The sequence below is a fragment of the Lissotriton vulgaris genome, chromosome 5 (genome assembly GCF_964263255.1).
Source record: "Lissotriton vulgaris chromosome 5, aLisVul1.2, whole genome shotgun sequence".
Classification (NCBI taxonomy): Eukaryota; Metazoa; Chordata; class Amphibia; order Caudata; family Salamandridae; genus Lissotriton; species Lissotriton vulgaris.
This window is the reverse complement of record NC_141693.1, coordinates 1195632566-1195648132: the sequence shown is the minus strand read 5'-3', so window position 1 is coordinate 1195648132 and position 15567 is coordinate 1195632566. Positions and strand designations below refer to the sequence as shown.

General features: G+C 45.6%; 1 protein-coding gene across 7 annotated transcripts in view; it reads left to right on the top strand.

Moving 5' to 3' along the window:
• IKZF5 (IKAROS family zinc finger 5) overlaps nucleotides 1–15232 on the top strand; it is a 140500-nt gene extending 125268 nt beyond the window's left edge. For all 7 annotated transcript variants that reach the window (XM_086922987.1, XM_086922991.1, XM_086922985.1 and 4 more), the window contains one exon: nucleotides 13099–15232. In XM_086922987.1, the coding sequence (XP_086779113.1) occupies nucleotides 13099–14024 (926 nt within the window). In that variant the 3' untranslated portion in view covers nucleotides 14025–15232. The remainder of the gene's footprint in view (nucleotides 1–13098) is intronic.
• Nucleotides 15233–15567: the final 335 nt, after the last annotated feature.

Below are 15567 nucleotides of genomic sequence, written 5' to 3'. Positions count from 1 at the left end.
AGGTTTTGACAGATTATGGGGTGATCATTTCAGATATATGTTTGTGTCATTGGCATAGTTGGGTAACTAAACACCACGAGTTCTGCAAGGGGTACAGGTACAAACAACATCAGGGTTAAAGAAGATGAGCCCGAAAGGGTCGTATCCTGAGGCATTTTGAGATTTTTCCAAGGGTGTGTGTTGGGGTGGCATGTTTATTTACCAACATTGATAAAGCACTGGTGTAGATCGTAGGATTACTTAGTCAGTGGGCACCTGTAGTCCTTGACTCTGCCCTCGTCAGCAGGTTCTCTCCTTAATGAGTACTGCCACCCCCGGCCATCGTGCTCATGTAAGGGCTGTGCCTCTCCATCCCAGGGTTGGATAGCCTCGGCAGTACACTTGAGTTCAGTCAGCTGCGGTGGTTTTCCCTTCCCAGGGGACTGTTATTCCATTAACTCCACTCCCACCCAGGAACATGTTACATTGTGCTTTCTGCTCGTTGCACTGTTACACTAGTAGCCCTCTCCCCTAGCAGATAGGTGCCATTTTCGGAACACTACAAGGCCCTGTCTCCTTCAGGGAGCGTCAGTGCTGGCTTTGTGTCCTAGCAAGACTCCTAGTTCGTTCACTCCTTCCTGGCTACCTCCTTCGTAGGCAGCACGCCAACCCTGTGTCATAAGTCACAGTAGGAGCAGCACTTGCCTCCCACTCTACCTCCTTCATAGGCAGTACTCCAGCCCTGTGTCATAAGTCACAGTTGGAGCAATTCTTGCCTCCCACTCTACCTCCTTCGTAGGCAGCACTCCAGCCCTGTGTCTAATAGGGACTGTGCACTTAGTTTTTTGTCCAGGAGAGGGAGTAAAGTTTTATACAAACACTATTGTCAGGGAACAAGTTAGGCCCTTCCCTGCAGAAGTCCAAAGTGTGGATTGAGCCTGTCTGTTTCCTAGGAGATTCTGAACAAGAGAAGCAGCTCCTCAGTCCCAGCCCTCACTCCCAGGCCAGCAGACCTAGGACTGGTGATTGGCTATTCAGCTCCCAGGCAACTCTGAGCTCTACCCTCACACCTGCCCATACCCCTAGACCCCTTAAGGCTTTGCAGGGTTCACCCCAAATCATTCTCCTCCATCTTGTGAGTTGCAGCCTACCTGTGCCCCAGTTGCAGTGAGCAGAGTCCAGGAAGTGGTAAGGAGGCAGACTAGTGCTGTCTCTTTACTAAAAAAGGTAAAAAACGATTTTCCCTTTCTGTGATTACTGTCCTTGCCTGTGGTTGTAACAGTTTAAAATTGTAGTTTTTAACCTGCCCATGATTGCATATTTAATCACCTGTTTTGTGTTCAAACTTGTGGTTTTTCCTGCCCATGATTGCTTCCATTTAGCGTGTTGAATTGTGGGATTTGCAGTCCTAAATCTCTGTACTTTTTCCCTCTCATTCCTGGTGACAATCAGTTTTCCCTCCAAATTTCCCCTTGTCTCTGTGCTAAGACCTGTATGTTAAGCAGTGCACCCCCAGCCACCATTTTGTGTTAACAAGTCAGTGAACCCAGCCCCTCCTCCACCCCCTCCAGCAACAGGGATATTCTACATCAGAGGGTGCTTTGAGGCAGCAGTGATCTTCTGTGTGCTGTTTAAACTGTGTTTAATAGGGACTGTGCACTTTGTTTTTTGGCCAGGAGAGGGAGTGTAGTTTTATACAAACACTATTGTAAGGGGAAAAGTTAGGCCCTCACCTGCAGAAGTCCAAAGTGTGGATTGAGCTTGTCTGTCTCCTAGGAGATTCTGAACAAGAGGAGCAGCTCCCAACTCCCTAGCCAGCAAACCTTGTCCGAGGTCGCTGGGACCTTATATAGTCTGCTAGTGGTTGGTACATGTATACACTGATTGGTGGTTGTGTTGGATGTTTCTATTGGATTAGGTTTAGTGTCCTCATTGGTTGGGTATTTGAGGGTTCTGATTGGTTTCTGGGTCTGTAATTCAATCAATGTAGGGTTGGGGCTAGGGTTAGGATTTCTATTGGAAGTAGGGACTAGGGCTTCCTGTTGTTGTTGGTTGTTGGGACTAGGGTGGGACTAGGGCTAGGATAAGGCCTTTAATTGGAAGTAGCGATTAGGGCTTCTGGTATGATTGGTTGTTGGAATAGGTGTGGGTCTAAGAGTAGGGTTAGGCTTTCTATTGGAAGTAGGGACTAGGGCTTCCTGTGCCATTGGTTGCTTGGACTTGGGTTGGGATGACTGGTAGGGCTAGGGCCTCTATTGGACATAGAGATCAGGGATTTTCAAAGTTAGTGGATGCTTTTTACTAGGGCTGAGATTGGTTGTAAAGTTCTTGTCTCCTATTGGTTCTAGATTTTAGGGCTATTTTTGTGTTTGGATAGGGTTAGGGCTCCCATTGGCTGAAGGGGTCACTTGATTTCTTGGGCTATAAAAGGCCGAGGCTTAGGGCATCTCAGCCCGGGCGTCGAGGCTAGGGGTGGAGAGGACAAGGGCAATTACCTGTTTGAGCCTGTTAGAGAATGGTCTGGACTAGGGCCAGAAATGCTGCCCATGTTCACATTCAGTAATAGCTATCCCACACCATCCACAAACATAGTAACACATTCACAGCAAATGTACACCACACACAACTCTATGCACGGACCAATATACCAGCATACACTACAAACACAACCAAACCTGATCTATACACCCTTCTATCCCAACTACCACACATACCCACCATCACCTACAAACAGTACACAACTCTATCCTATACCAATAACCAATCCACTCATCACTAACACAACGTCATTCAACACCATACATAACTACATCCCATCCAGACACATGCTCCCTGCTCTAATTACACCTAACAGACCACCTTTATTCATCCTTCCATCATTTGTCCAACCAACACCCTCCTCTCCCTACTACCATAATAATACTAACGCACGGCACACACACACTGTACACCACCACACTTTTTAACTCTTGCAACAAACCAGTCTAAGACAATCACTCTTACCTCTACTTCATTCCCTCCTACACTACACACAACATACACTCTACTCATAAACACATCACCACCCCCTCTACCTCACAACCTCCTCTCCCAAACAATACTATACAACAAAATCCATTGCATGAAACAAATACACCAGCACCTCTTGTCACTACTACTTAAAAACAAAACCTTTCACACACACCAGCACAACAAGATCTTCAAAGCGCAACATGTCAAAATACTTATCACAAAATACAAACATTCACCCACCTTTCAAACCACACAAAGGAAAAAACTCCAATGCCAAGCTCTCTCTCTTCCACCACACCTAACACAGATACAGCAACACAGCAACTCTCTTCTAAACGCCTCTGATCCATTGAACAATTTAGAAACTTACTACATGACCCACATGCTGCACCACCACCCCTGACTCATACACCTTCTGCCATAAGCACACGCAAACAACATAAGCGAAGTGCCACACCTCACAACTTTTCTTCCCATGTCTACTGCACAACAATGTTACACCACGAAAACAACGCAGCACACCAACTCACTCTCAAACACCATCTCCACTACTTCCACACGCAGACCCATCAAAATGCCTTCTTAGCATGCTGGATGAGGAACATGATACAGAACAGCTACACAATTGCGATCCTAATACAGCTAATGCCAGAACTAAAAACACACCTGCTACAAACACACACAATACTGTTCACTCTACTACAAAACAAAGTCTTACTATCACCAAAGGCGTTCTCTAAACTGTCTACTTATAAATACTCGATCCCTCTCTAAACTCAAACATCAAATCTATGATCTTCTCACAGATGCAAAACCAGACATACTATTCATAAGTGAATCATGTTTGGGAGATGATATGGCTCCAGTCCTGCATGAAGCCATTCCTGTAGGTTATCAAACAATAACCCAAAATCTATAGGCAAAAAAGGAGGTGGTCTAGCTATTGTGTTCAGGCAAACATTACATATCACTAAAGTTGATGACATCTCCATAAAGAATTGTGAGGCTCTTCTAACAAGATGCAATACTACACCGTCTTCATCCTGTAACTTCCTGCTCCTTTACAGACCTCCACCTAGCAAGGCGACATTCCCAGACGCACTTCTAGACCGTTTCAAACCTGATAACAATACAATCCAACTTATGCATTCTGGGTGACCTCAACATTTGGTTTGACAAACCCAATATGACCCATCCAAAAAAAAACACTGGCCTAGACGCACTGAACCTGCATCAGATTGTCTACAAACCCACACGCATCGCTGGACATATCCTAGACATACATTTTGCTATTACTGAACTAGTTACCTTTCAAACTATAAATCCAGTCACATGGTCAGACCACCTCTTGCTTGCTCTCCAACATAAAACAACACTAAGGAACTCACCTAAATAGCCTACATCCTTCCACCTAACAGCCGTTGAACAAACTCAATTTGGAACACTTATAAACTCAACTAACATCAAGTGCAAATCTGGAAACAATAACTTTCGGTTCAAAATCTATATGAGTGGCTACAGGAAGCTTTTGACATCCGGATACCACTCACAACCACACAACACCACAAAAGAAAAAGCATTGAAAAGGCATTAGGTCTTGTCTTTGATTAAGTTAAAGCCATTTGCTTTGCTAATGGTATTGTATAGCAAAGCAAATGGCTTTAACTTAATAAAAGGCGAGACCTGTTGCATTTTCAATGCTTGTTTGTTTGTGGGTTTAATTACCGTCCCTTCCTACTATCCGGGAATCTTCCTGTCAGGAAGATTTCATGAAAAAGGATGTGAAGCTGGCTGGACCACCAGGTGATATTTGCTTTTATTTTTACAGCATATAAATTATCTAGTGCAGCTGCACCTGTAAGTTTTAGCATTTCAATTGTTTTCTTAATTGCTGATACAGAAAAGCTCTCCTTTTTTTCTTCATTATCAAGAAATATTATCGGGCCCTGGGTTACTATACTATCATTGTTATAGGTCTCTTCCAGAAACTTCAAATCCGCAAAATTGTTTAACTGTGTCTGATTTTTTCTGCACTCTGGGACTTAAATGCCCTGTAAAAACACTACATTTTCCAGTGCACAATTTCTGCGTTGTACCTATCTTATGCATTTGCTCACTGCTACACCCGATTTTAAAGTTGTATCTTATCTCCTGAAGGGGTGACCACAATGGGCAAGATCATTTTATGGCTTAGGCAGCACCTTTGTGTCTGCACTCGTCGTCGCACTTAGCCCGTACATATCTGTCCTGTTATTTCAATAAATGATCTCGATTCTGAACCTGGCCTGGCCTCGATGTCACACATATTCTGGGTTCTTTACCTGCCTTTCATGTAACTAAGTTCACAGTGAAGCACCTCGTTAAAGCACCACACTTATGGCATACTAGCAGCCCGCCCCAGCGTTGCCTGGGGCAGAAGGGGGCTGCATTTTTACCCCGGGGCAGAAGGTGGCTGGGGCAGCATGTTCTCGAGGGTTGCACCCGCCGACTCCCTCCCGCCCCGCCTCCCGCCCGGACTCCAGCAACATCCTTATGAAGTTAATTAGCAGCCACCCCCCCGCCTCCCGCCCGGACTCCATCAGTTTTAAGGTAGGTTGCAGCCCGCGCGGTGCACCCGCCGACTCCCTCCCGCCACCCGCCTCCCGCCCCAGCAACCAGCAACGTACCTCTCACTGCCACTGCTCGTTAAGTTGCAGCCCCGCCCGCCCGCCTCCCGCCTGGACTCCATCAACATCAGTTTTAAGTTAGGTAGCACTCCCTCCCGCCTCCCGCCCCAGCAACCAGCAACGTACCTCTCACTGCCACTGCTCCTCCGGTTCTCGCAGCTCCTACCGGCGCTGTTGTCCTCCGCTCTTCCTGGTTCTGCCGCTCCTCCCCTCACGCAGACGTCGCTCATGTCGTCTGCTCTTCCTGATTCTGGTGAACGCCGCTCCTCCCCTCACGCAGACGTCGCGGCCGGCGCTAGTTGCAAGGGACTATTTTTTAAATTTAATAATATTTTCAAAAACGTTTTATTTTTATTTTTATGTAGCCTATGTCCTTCTGCTTGCCCTGAGGTTTTCTAAAATGTCTTGGGTGTGTAGATTGGCGCTGTAGTGCCCGAGATTACCTTGCCCACAGGTGCAAGTTCTCTCTTTATAATAGTAGTATAGATGAATACCCATCGAAATGGAACCTCCTCACCCCTGCACTTATTTGCCTCGACCCCGAAACCCGTCCCCAACCCTAAACTTACCGCTGGTGTTTGTTTCCCTCAGCCACAGGCGGGGTCTGCCTTGTTGCTCAGAGATCCGGAACCCCAGGACCAGTTCATCCTCCTCCAGGGGAGCGCATCAGCACCTGAGCAAGGCTGCCAGTCCCCCACCCGAGACTGTCAGCGGTTTCAGGGGAGACTGGGGAAGCACAGGCAGCTCGAAGGATGAGCGGCTGCAGCACCGGGGGAAAGGAACGTGGGACGTGGGTAGTCAGCCCGGAGCACCTCACCCCTCCCCCGGCTCACCAGTCACCGACGGCGGTGGCAGAAACAGCAGGGCCTGTTCACGGGCCCTTGCGAGAATACAGCAAGCACCGCCAGGCAAAGCAGCCAAGTACCGAGCTACAGCGTCTCTTCTTCCCCTCAGGCTGCTTAAGTGCGTCCACAGCGCTAGGTTTACCAATTCATCAGTCGAACCAACGTTTCGATGCCTAACGTCAGACAAGAAACAAGTGACCACCTCCCCCATCCAGGTTGCTGTGAAGCCAGGCCCTTGCCCCACAGGCCTACCTTTTTGGGTCAAGGAAGAAGTTCAATGAAATATCTTAAGATTGTCTAACGACTGTGAACTGTCAGGGAAAGGTCACACACAAAGAGCCATTTTGAGAACTGCTGCTATTTTCCGAGCAATGTTTTTGGCTGTGCTAGCTGATGGTACAACTCACTCCAATAAGTTTTATAAAAGGCTAAATCTGCGGACATAACTATTTTGCAATTAAATTATTAGAGACTGTTTTGCGCATCACCAGTAGCCTGATGTAATGACTTTACTGCGTGCCACGCGCTGGGTGGCCCACGCTCCTCGAGCTGCGTTTTCAGTGGCGTTTGGCACGCGCCCTGATATGTGATCCCTCCTCGCATCTGCACATTAATAGCAACTAGGAAACGCGCGCTTTTCTCCCAGAACGCTGTAATTGCTAATTTGTCGGTGTAGGGACTGGTTCGGGGACGCGCCCGTGGGGGCGGGTGACATGCTGCTGCCCCTGCCGCCGCTCTCACACGCCGGGCTGCAGGTAGCCACCACAGCATGGTATCGAGTGCTGCGGCTCCCGGAGACGACGTAGGAGGATTGGTTATCGATCGCCGAGCCATCACATCGTGTCTGCGCGTGGGGGGTGAAGGATTCCGTCTGCTGACTCTGAGCGTGCTGCTGCGCCGCGGCCCCACAGCCGTCCTCCTCAGTGGTGCACGGCGACTCAGTCCTTTTGAGGAATCCACCTTCGCACCGGTATCTTCCACTGCACAAGGTCAGATACGCCTCGAGGATGCGATGTACAGAGTCCGATTTAGACATATTTTACATTGTAGCAAGATTGAACAAGCGCCCGCCTGCCATCACGTAGACTTTCCTCTTTTTTCCGTCCCACTTGGACGGGCATCGCTTGACTTCCTTGTGGCATAAAAGGTTTATTATCTTCTTTATGGGGCCATCTGTTTGGACCCATAATGAAGATAACAAACCTTTTACGCTAGCAGGAAGTCAGGGGAGCCAGTCCATGTGGGACGGCTCTAAAAGAGAAAAGTGTACATCACTGGAAGCTCTTTTCCAATGGCTGGCCACTGTTTAGCATGAACGGTCATGCCATCCAATGGAAAAGAGCGGCGGGGCTTAAAGCCAGCTAGTGAATCTCCCCAATATCACTAAATCTCGCCAGGGAGACTGTCACGCTAGGCCTCGACCTAAAAAAAGCACCTTCGAGAAACTTCAAAATAAAAGGCATAAAACAACAAATAAGAAAGCTGCAACATACCTGGCTGAAAACAAACGCCAAACAAAACAAACTTCACCTACAAAAAATGAACAGATTATACAAGTCAGCTATCAAAAAAGCTAAAAAAAAAGGTACTATTCAGACAGATTTGAAAATGCTAAATGTGCAAATCAAGAATTCTATAAAATACTCAATGAATTCCACAAACCAAATCGCCTAGAAGGAACTCATCCTGTTACTCAAGATTTCACAGACAAACTGGCAAATCATTACACAGACAAAGCAGACAAATTGGACTCGTACTTAAAACAGAAACAGAGCACCAGCACTAACCCCTGTACAAAACGACAATCTAAGAATACTCTAACCCAGCCTCTCTGTTTCTTCCTACACATCTCACACAACATTTATGGACCTGGTCAAAGCAAGCAGGCCTGCCGGCAGCCCTTCTGACCCCTGTCCACCACAAACTTTCAAGACAATTCTTTTTAACAACCTCTGCTGCCACTCCAGTAAGAAGAATCTTCAACGATTCCTTAACTACCGGAATATTTCCAGAAGAACTAACAAAATCACGCATACACCCTTTATTGAAGAAAAGAAACTTGGACCCACTGAACCCTGACAACTACAGACCCATTACAAATGGACCTTTCCTGGGCAAACTGATAGAAAGAGCAGTGTTCGCCCAGATGTCACAATTCATTGAAGAGAATGACATACTCTGACTTCCAAACAGGATTCCGTCTGGGAAGAGGCACTGAATCTGCCCTCCTTGCCATCTGGGAAGACCTGAAGAATACAGTTGACCGCAACTGGGTTGCTGCACTACTCCTCTTGGACCTCTCGGCTACCTTTGACGCAGTTGACCATGACACTCCGAAACAAAGACTCTATGAAACCGGCATAAAGGGAACCTTCAAAACCGAACTAATGTCATCCATACCCCACCTTTCTCGTCCAAACCATACTCCACAAAAGCAGGGGTCCTTCAAAGTTCTATCATCGTGCCCATGCTTTTCAACATCTACATGAAGTCATTACCGGTACTGATCAATCAATTTCACCTCACGTGCTATAACTATGCAGATGACACGCAAATACACCTTCAACTGGAATGCCCTAAAGACATTTCAAAATCCCCAATTTTCAGTTGTCTCAGAGCCGTGGATCAGTGGATGACTTGGAGCCATCTCAAATTGAATGCTTCAAAAACGGAAATACTCACGTGTGGCGATTGGAAACATTACGACCCGTTTGCCGCCTTGCCTGATGTACTGGGATCACCACCTAAAGTATCGAAGTAAGTAAGAAACCTCAGAATGACCATGGACTCCAAGCTATCGATGAATGCCCAAGTGGATAAACTAGCAAGATCAAGCTTTGTCACTCCTTTGTTCTGTCCAAACTTGATTACGCCAGTATCCTCTACCACCGATCACCTTTAGCGACCATCAAAAGACTACATTCAGAACTCGGCTGCCAGACTACTCTTGCCTATCAAACTGCTAGACCACATCTCACCTGCCTTGAAAGTCCTGCATTGGTTACCGGTTGCCAGAAGATCCACGTTCAAGCTACTTTGTATCACCCACAAAGCAATACACGGAATGGGACCGTTCTTCAACAGGAATAAAATCACCAAACACATTCAACAAAGGAACCTACGCTCTAAAGGGGCATCTTGCCTCAAAATCCCAAGATACAAGAAAAAAACCATGGATGGCACATCCTTCTCTGTTCAAGCAGCCACACTATGGAACTCTTTGCCCCAACACACGATCCACCTACAACCACCTTATCTTCAGAAAACTACCCAATAATTGGCTCTTCCTCACATAAGCACCATAAGCAAACAGAAATTTACTGCATATTCCTCTGTATATAAGCATTTATTTTCACTATAGATATGTACCTATCTTTGTGTATTGCTTTGTATAAACATGTAGAATAATTATGTTGTAAAGAAAGAAAAATCTTCTTTGGTCTACATGTACTTACTTCCATTGTGCATCTATGTACCTTCCATGTTCTTGGATCTGTATGTCTGTTACCTTTCTCCTGAAAAGCCTATCCAATGCACTACCCTATTTCTCATCCTGTACCTCTATCAATATCTTTAATCTATATATACTTACCTCCTCTATGCATCTATATACTTTCAATGTACTTGTGGATCTATATATTTATCACTTTCTTCTAATTTAGCATTTCAAATGCACTCCCCTATTTCTCAGCCTATACTTCAATCAATATATCCTCTGGCCCAAACTTCTGACTCATCTCAAACTTCTTTTACTACTCTTTCCAATGCACTACCCTATCTCCCACCCTATACATCTATCAATATATCCTCTACATCTACTCTCTCATTTATTCCAAACCCCATACCACTACTATGATCCCCAAATTAACCCTTTCTAGACTCTCTCCTACTCTACCCCTCCTTGCATCACCTGACACCTCTTTATACTATACCCATCCCCTAAAACAAACCTTTATAAACTCTTCCCCTCAAAAACCCATTTTACATATCCAAAAGCCTCCTCCTGCTATGACCTAAAAAAAAACAAATCTCACTCATCTGTCCCTCCACTTTCCTTTTCAATCCAATTAACAGACTAACATGTTCACTTCTCAATTTCCATATTCCACTATACTAGTTCACCACTAATCCTTTATGGGTTCCAGAGTAGCGTGCTACTCGCCAATGAAGTGTCTCAAAACCCCATCAAGGGGTAGCAAGCGCTATATAAATACAAAACTCTTTCCCTCTAGTATCCTGCAACCTACCCTTCTCTATCCAAATAACTCAATAACATATCCACCACTCAAATTACTTCATACTTCACTATACTAATTTTCAACACTAATTCTTTATGGGTTCCAGAGTAGGGTCCTACTCGCCAGAAAAGCGCTTCTTCACCCGTCAGGGGTAACAGGTGCTACATGAATGCACACCTTTCTTCCCTTTTATCCCTCCGCTACCCTTCTCACTCCAAATAACTGACTAATATCCACCACTCAAATTACTTTCATATTTCACCATACTAATTCAGCACTAATCCTTTATCGGTTTCAGGATTAGTGTGCTTCAACGCCCCATCAGGGGATTAACAAGCGCTATATAAATACAAACCTTTTTTCCTCTTCTATCCTTTTGCTGTCTTTCTGAATCCAAATACCTGCCTAACCTATCCACTGCTTTACATTTACTTGCATGTTTCACTATACTAATTCAACACTAATCCTCAATGGGTCCCCGAGTAGCATGCGTGAATCCAAATAACTGCCTAACCTATCCACTGCTTTACATTTACTTGCATGTTTCACTACACTAATTTAACACTAATCCTCTATGGGTCCCGTAGTAGCGTGCTACTCGCCGAAAAAGCGCTTTGACGCCTCGACAGGGGTAGTAAGCGCTATAAAAATGCAATTACAATACAATAAGTCACAGTAGGAGCAGTACTTGCCTCTCGTTTTCTTAGATTCTATCGTTGCCTACCCTGAGCCATCCACAGATTCTCTGCTCTGGCCATAGCTGTCAGATACTTGGACAGTATTTACTTAAGTGGCCACACTTCAGAGGGTGCTTTTCAGCATTGTTTCTTTTTCTGTGCATACGAGTGTAGGTGGATCCTCAAGGGCACTGTGCTGTAAAAGAAATGCTTCCTTCTCTTACTTAGAGCAGGTGACCCTTGCACAGTAAGGAGATGGGTGTAAGGACATCTTTACACCACTTTTATTTATTTATAAAGTTTAATACAGAGCAAACAAGATCCCGAAGGATATCAGAGCGCTTTACAAAAGGATGGAAGGAAAGACATAAATGCAATATCGACATCAAGTAAGAATACAAAACAGGAATACACACATAATTAGAAGACAAATGAGTCCAGATGAGTAATACAATAAACAGGTATATAGTGGGTTACAAGGGGGCCCACTATGTGGTAAAGAGCAGCATCAAAATGGTGGTACAATGGTTGTGGGATAAATGACTTCTAGCAAAGTGAGCCTAGTCTAATTAAGGTAAGAATTTATTCCTAAGGAATCTTTTAGCTTCCAGTTTGAAAGCAGCGGTGAGGAGATTCTGCGTACTTCCGGTGGAAGAGTTCCATATCTTTAGGGCAGCGTCGGACAAGGCTCGGTGACAAGTTCTCTTTTTGCTAAGGATGAGTGGTTTCAAGAGGAAAGTGTTAGCGCTTCTTGAGGCTCTACCACCACAGAATAATTCAAGCTTTTGCGCTAGATACCGGGGAGTTTTGAAATGCAGGATTTTGGGCGTCAGAACGGCAGTCTTTAACTGAATTCGAGCTTCGTAGGGCAACCATGAGATTTAATACTGGGGATAAGTGCTCATTTCGTTTGGTACCTGTAAACAGTCTAGCTGCCGCGTTCAGTGATGCCCTTAGTGGAGCCAGGGTATATTTGGGAAGGCCACAGAGCTTAGCACTGCCGTAGTCTAGCCTCTGCAAGACAAGTGATTGGACCACCTGCTTGAAGCCAGATTGTGGAAGAAATGGTTTGCTATTACTAAGTGTCCTCATCAAGCGATTAGCCCCTTACACACATTGCTGATTTTTCATATTCAGGTGCTTGCCCAGGGTGATTCTGAGAGATTTGGCTGAGTCTATGATGAGAGGGGTGTAGTTGAAAGCAGCGAGGTGATTCAGCCAAAGGTCTGGTTTGGGGATGTGGTTCGGAGGCGAGATGAGAAGGAATTCAGTTTTGGAGGTATTGAGCAGGCGATGGTTCTCAATTAACCAATTTTGAGTAAATGTTATGGTAGTGTTGAGTGAGATGATGTTATCCGGAGATGAGAGTTGTGAGTGTAAGCACTCTGACCTTACTTGCTTCTCTATTCCAGTATGTGGGAATGTACTGCATAAATGTGTTCACAACTGTCTTCCATCTCCTAGTGTGTGTTTTCTCCATAATCACATTCTCAAGTTTTGTTAATCAGACTTTTACAGTGTTTTCTGAGCTCAGACTTACTTCCGTATTCCCCTCTGATTGCATACGTTGTTGGCCCAGACTGACTGTGTTCTATATTGTCTTTTGGTTGAAAGTTCATAGCGTTTAAAGAGTATGGGTTACTTCTCTTCCATGATACGTTTTCCTTTCTTTTCTGTACAGGTGAAAAGCCACACCGGTGCCACCTCTGTCCCTTCGCCTCAGCCTATGAGCGACACTTGGAGGCGCACATGCGATCACACACTGGAGAGAAGCCGTACAAGTGCGAGCTTTGTTCCTTCCGCTGCAGTGACCGCAGCAACCTTTCACACCACCGTCGGCGCAAGCACAAGATGGTGCCCATCAAGGGCACGCGATCATCCCTCAGCAACAAGAAGATGTGGGGGGTGCTGCAGAAAAAGACCGGTGTCCTTGGCTACCGAAGGACTCTCATAAACCTTAGCCCACCTACCATGGTGGTTCATAAACCAGACTACTTGAATGACTTCAGCCATGAGATCCCAAACATACAGACTGAGGCTTACGAAAGATCCAGCCAGAGTAGTGGACTGCCTCGGGACCCACAAGACCTCATGGTAGACAATCCACTTAACCAGCTGTCCACGTTGGCAGGCCAGCTTGCCAGTCTGCCCCCAGACTCTCATAATCCTCCATCTCCTGATGTGGTGTCCTGTCATGATGAAAAGCCATTCATGTTGCAGCAGCCTTCAGCAGCAAACGCCATCTGCTCAGTGTCTACCAGCATGGCCCAAAGCTCATCTCCCACCAGCCCTGACCACCGGCCCTCACAGCGGAACTATAGCCCAGTGGCAGGGCCAAGCAGTGAGCGTAGTGCCCATACCAGCACCCCCAGCATCAGTAACAGTCAGCCTAGCACCCCTGCCCCTACCCTTCCGGTGCAGGACCCCCAGCTCCTGCATCACTGCCAGCACTGTGATATGTACTTTGCAGACAACATTCTTTATACGATTCACATGGGCTGCCATGGCTTTGAGAACCCTTTCCAGTGCAACATCTGTGGCTGCAAGTGCAAAAACAAGTATGACTTTGCCTGCCATTTTGCTAGAGGCCAGCACAGCCATCACTGATCTCTAGCCTTTTATGCACTTTTGCAAATTCATCTTTTTAAATTTTTTTAAAGGTCTGCACTAGTTTCTGGGCACCAATGGACAGTTTTCCCTCTACCCGAAAGCTTCATGGTGCCAAGTGGACTCTTTCCTCTTCCAGCAGACAAGAGGTGGTGCCTTGAGACATCCGGAAGTGTTCCCAGGATAGATTGGGTGGAAGGTGATGGCCTATCAGCTTTGTTGTGTTCCCATTCAGCAGGAGTTGAGTTGTAACGCCGGTGACGTGGCTCAGACTCGTCCTCCAGAACAAACATGTCGGAAATTAATTACTGCGTTAATAGAATGTTGGAGGACGGGGAAGTTGTCCTACATCAGAAGGGCGCCTAATCCAGCAGTAACATTACAATAACACATTCATTGTACTCCGATTCATCGTTGCCTTTCTAAAAATCCAAATTTGTGCCATGGTCTTTCCTCCTTGTTCTTTTCATGTACTACTACCTTCAGAATGAAGTGTTTACATCGATCATGTCAGTGTAGCCGAAAGTAACGTCCTTGCATATCAGTCCGGCTGTAAGAAAGTTATTGTAATTTTGACAGGAAGTGATAATGTTGAAACTCGGGCTGACAGGAAGTGATATCGTTGCATGTCAGACAGGACATTTTAAGCGAATGTCACTGCATGTCAGCATGGTTAGATCAATGGCACTGCTTCGCGGCAGGAAGTAGTTAAAATAATGTAACTGCATTGTTTTATGATGGGCAGGAAATACAGTGAGCCGTATGTCAATCTGGCAAGAAATGGTTAAAACAGTGATGGCACAGCATGTTACTGTGGCTTGAAACTAAACCAGTGTGGCAAAACGTGGTTCAATCAGTAACATCGCACGTCAGCATGATGAGAAGTGGTTCTGTGTCTGTCTCATCAAGAACGTTTGACAGAAAGTGGTTTAATAATCTCGGCTTTCAGGAAGCATTAAAAAAGTTACTGCTTTTATATATGGTGAAAAGTTGTACTGATCATGCCACCCAATGAATGTCTTGGGAAGACGCTTCTAGATTTTATCAGTCTGTACTGGAATTGTCAAAACTGTTGATGTTGCTGTTTGTGAGTCTGGAGCTTGAATCACTGTAGCTTGTGTGTGTCTTAAGTAGATTGCTTTCTCGTCCCTTGTAAAATGCACTTTTATGTTCTCCATCTGTATAAAACAAAAAGGAGTCTGTTCGGATACCTGTGTGTTCCTCATTTGTTTATGCAATCAACACTTTGGGTTCCATGTGCACTGGCATCATTAGCAGAGATACGGACATCTCATTTGAATTCGGATCATTGAATAAAACTTGACAGCAAATTATTGTGTTAAAGAATCCACCAGTGAAAAAGGGGGAATATGCTCAAAGGCTGATATAGGTACTTTTGGGAGCTGAATCTCCATCTATGAGTCGTCTTGATTTTAGGTCCCCGAGCTTCTAAATAAAACCTTTGGATCCGAGGGGACCTCTAATCAAGTTATGTCTTGCGGATTCGTTCCTGATTGTTTTCTCGACCCCTTTCTGGGGTCTG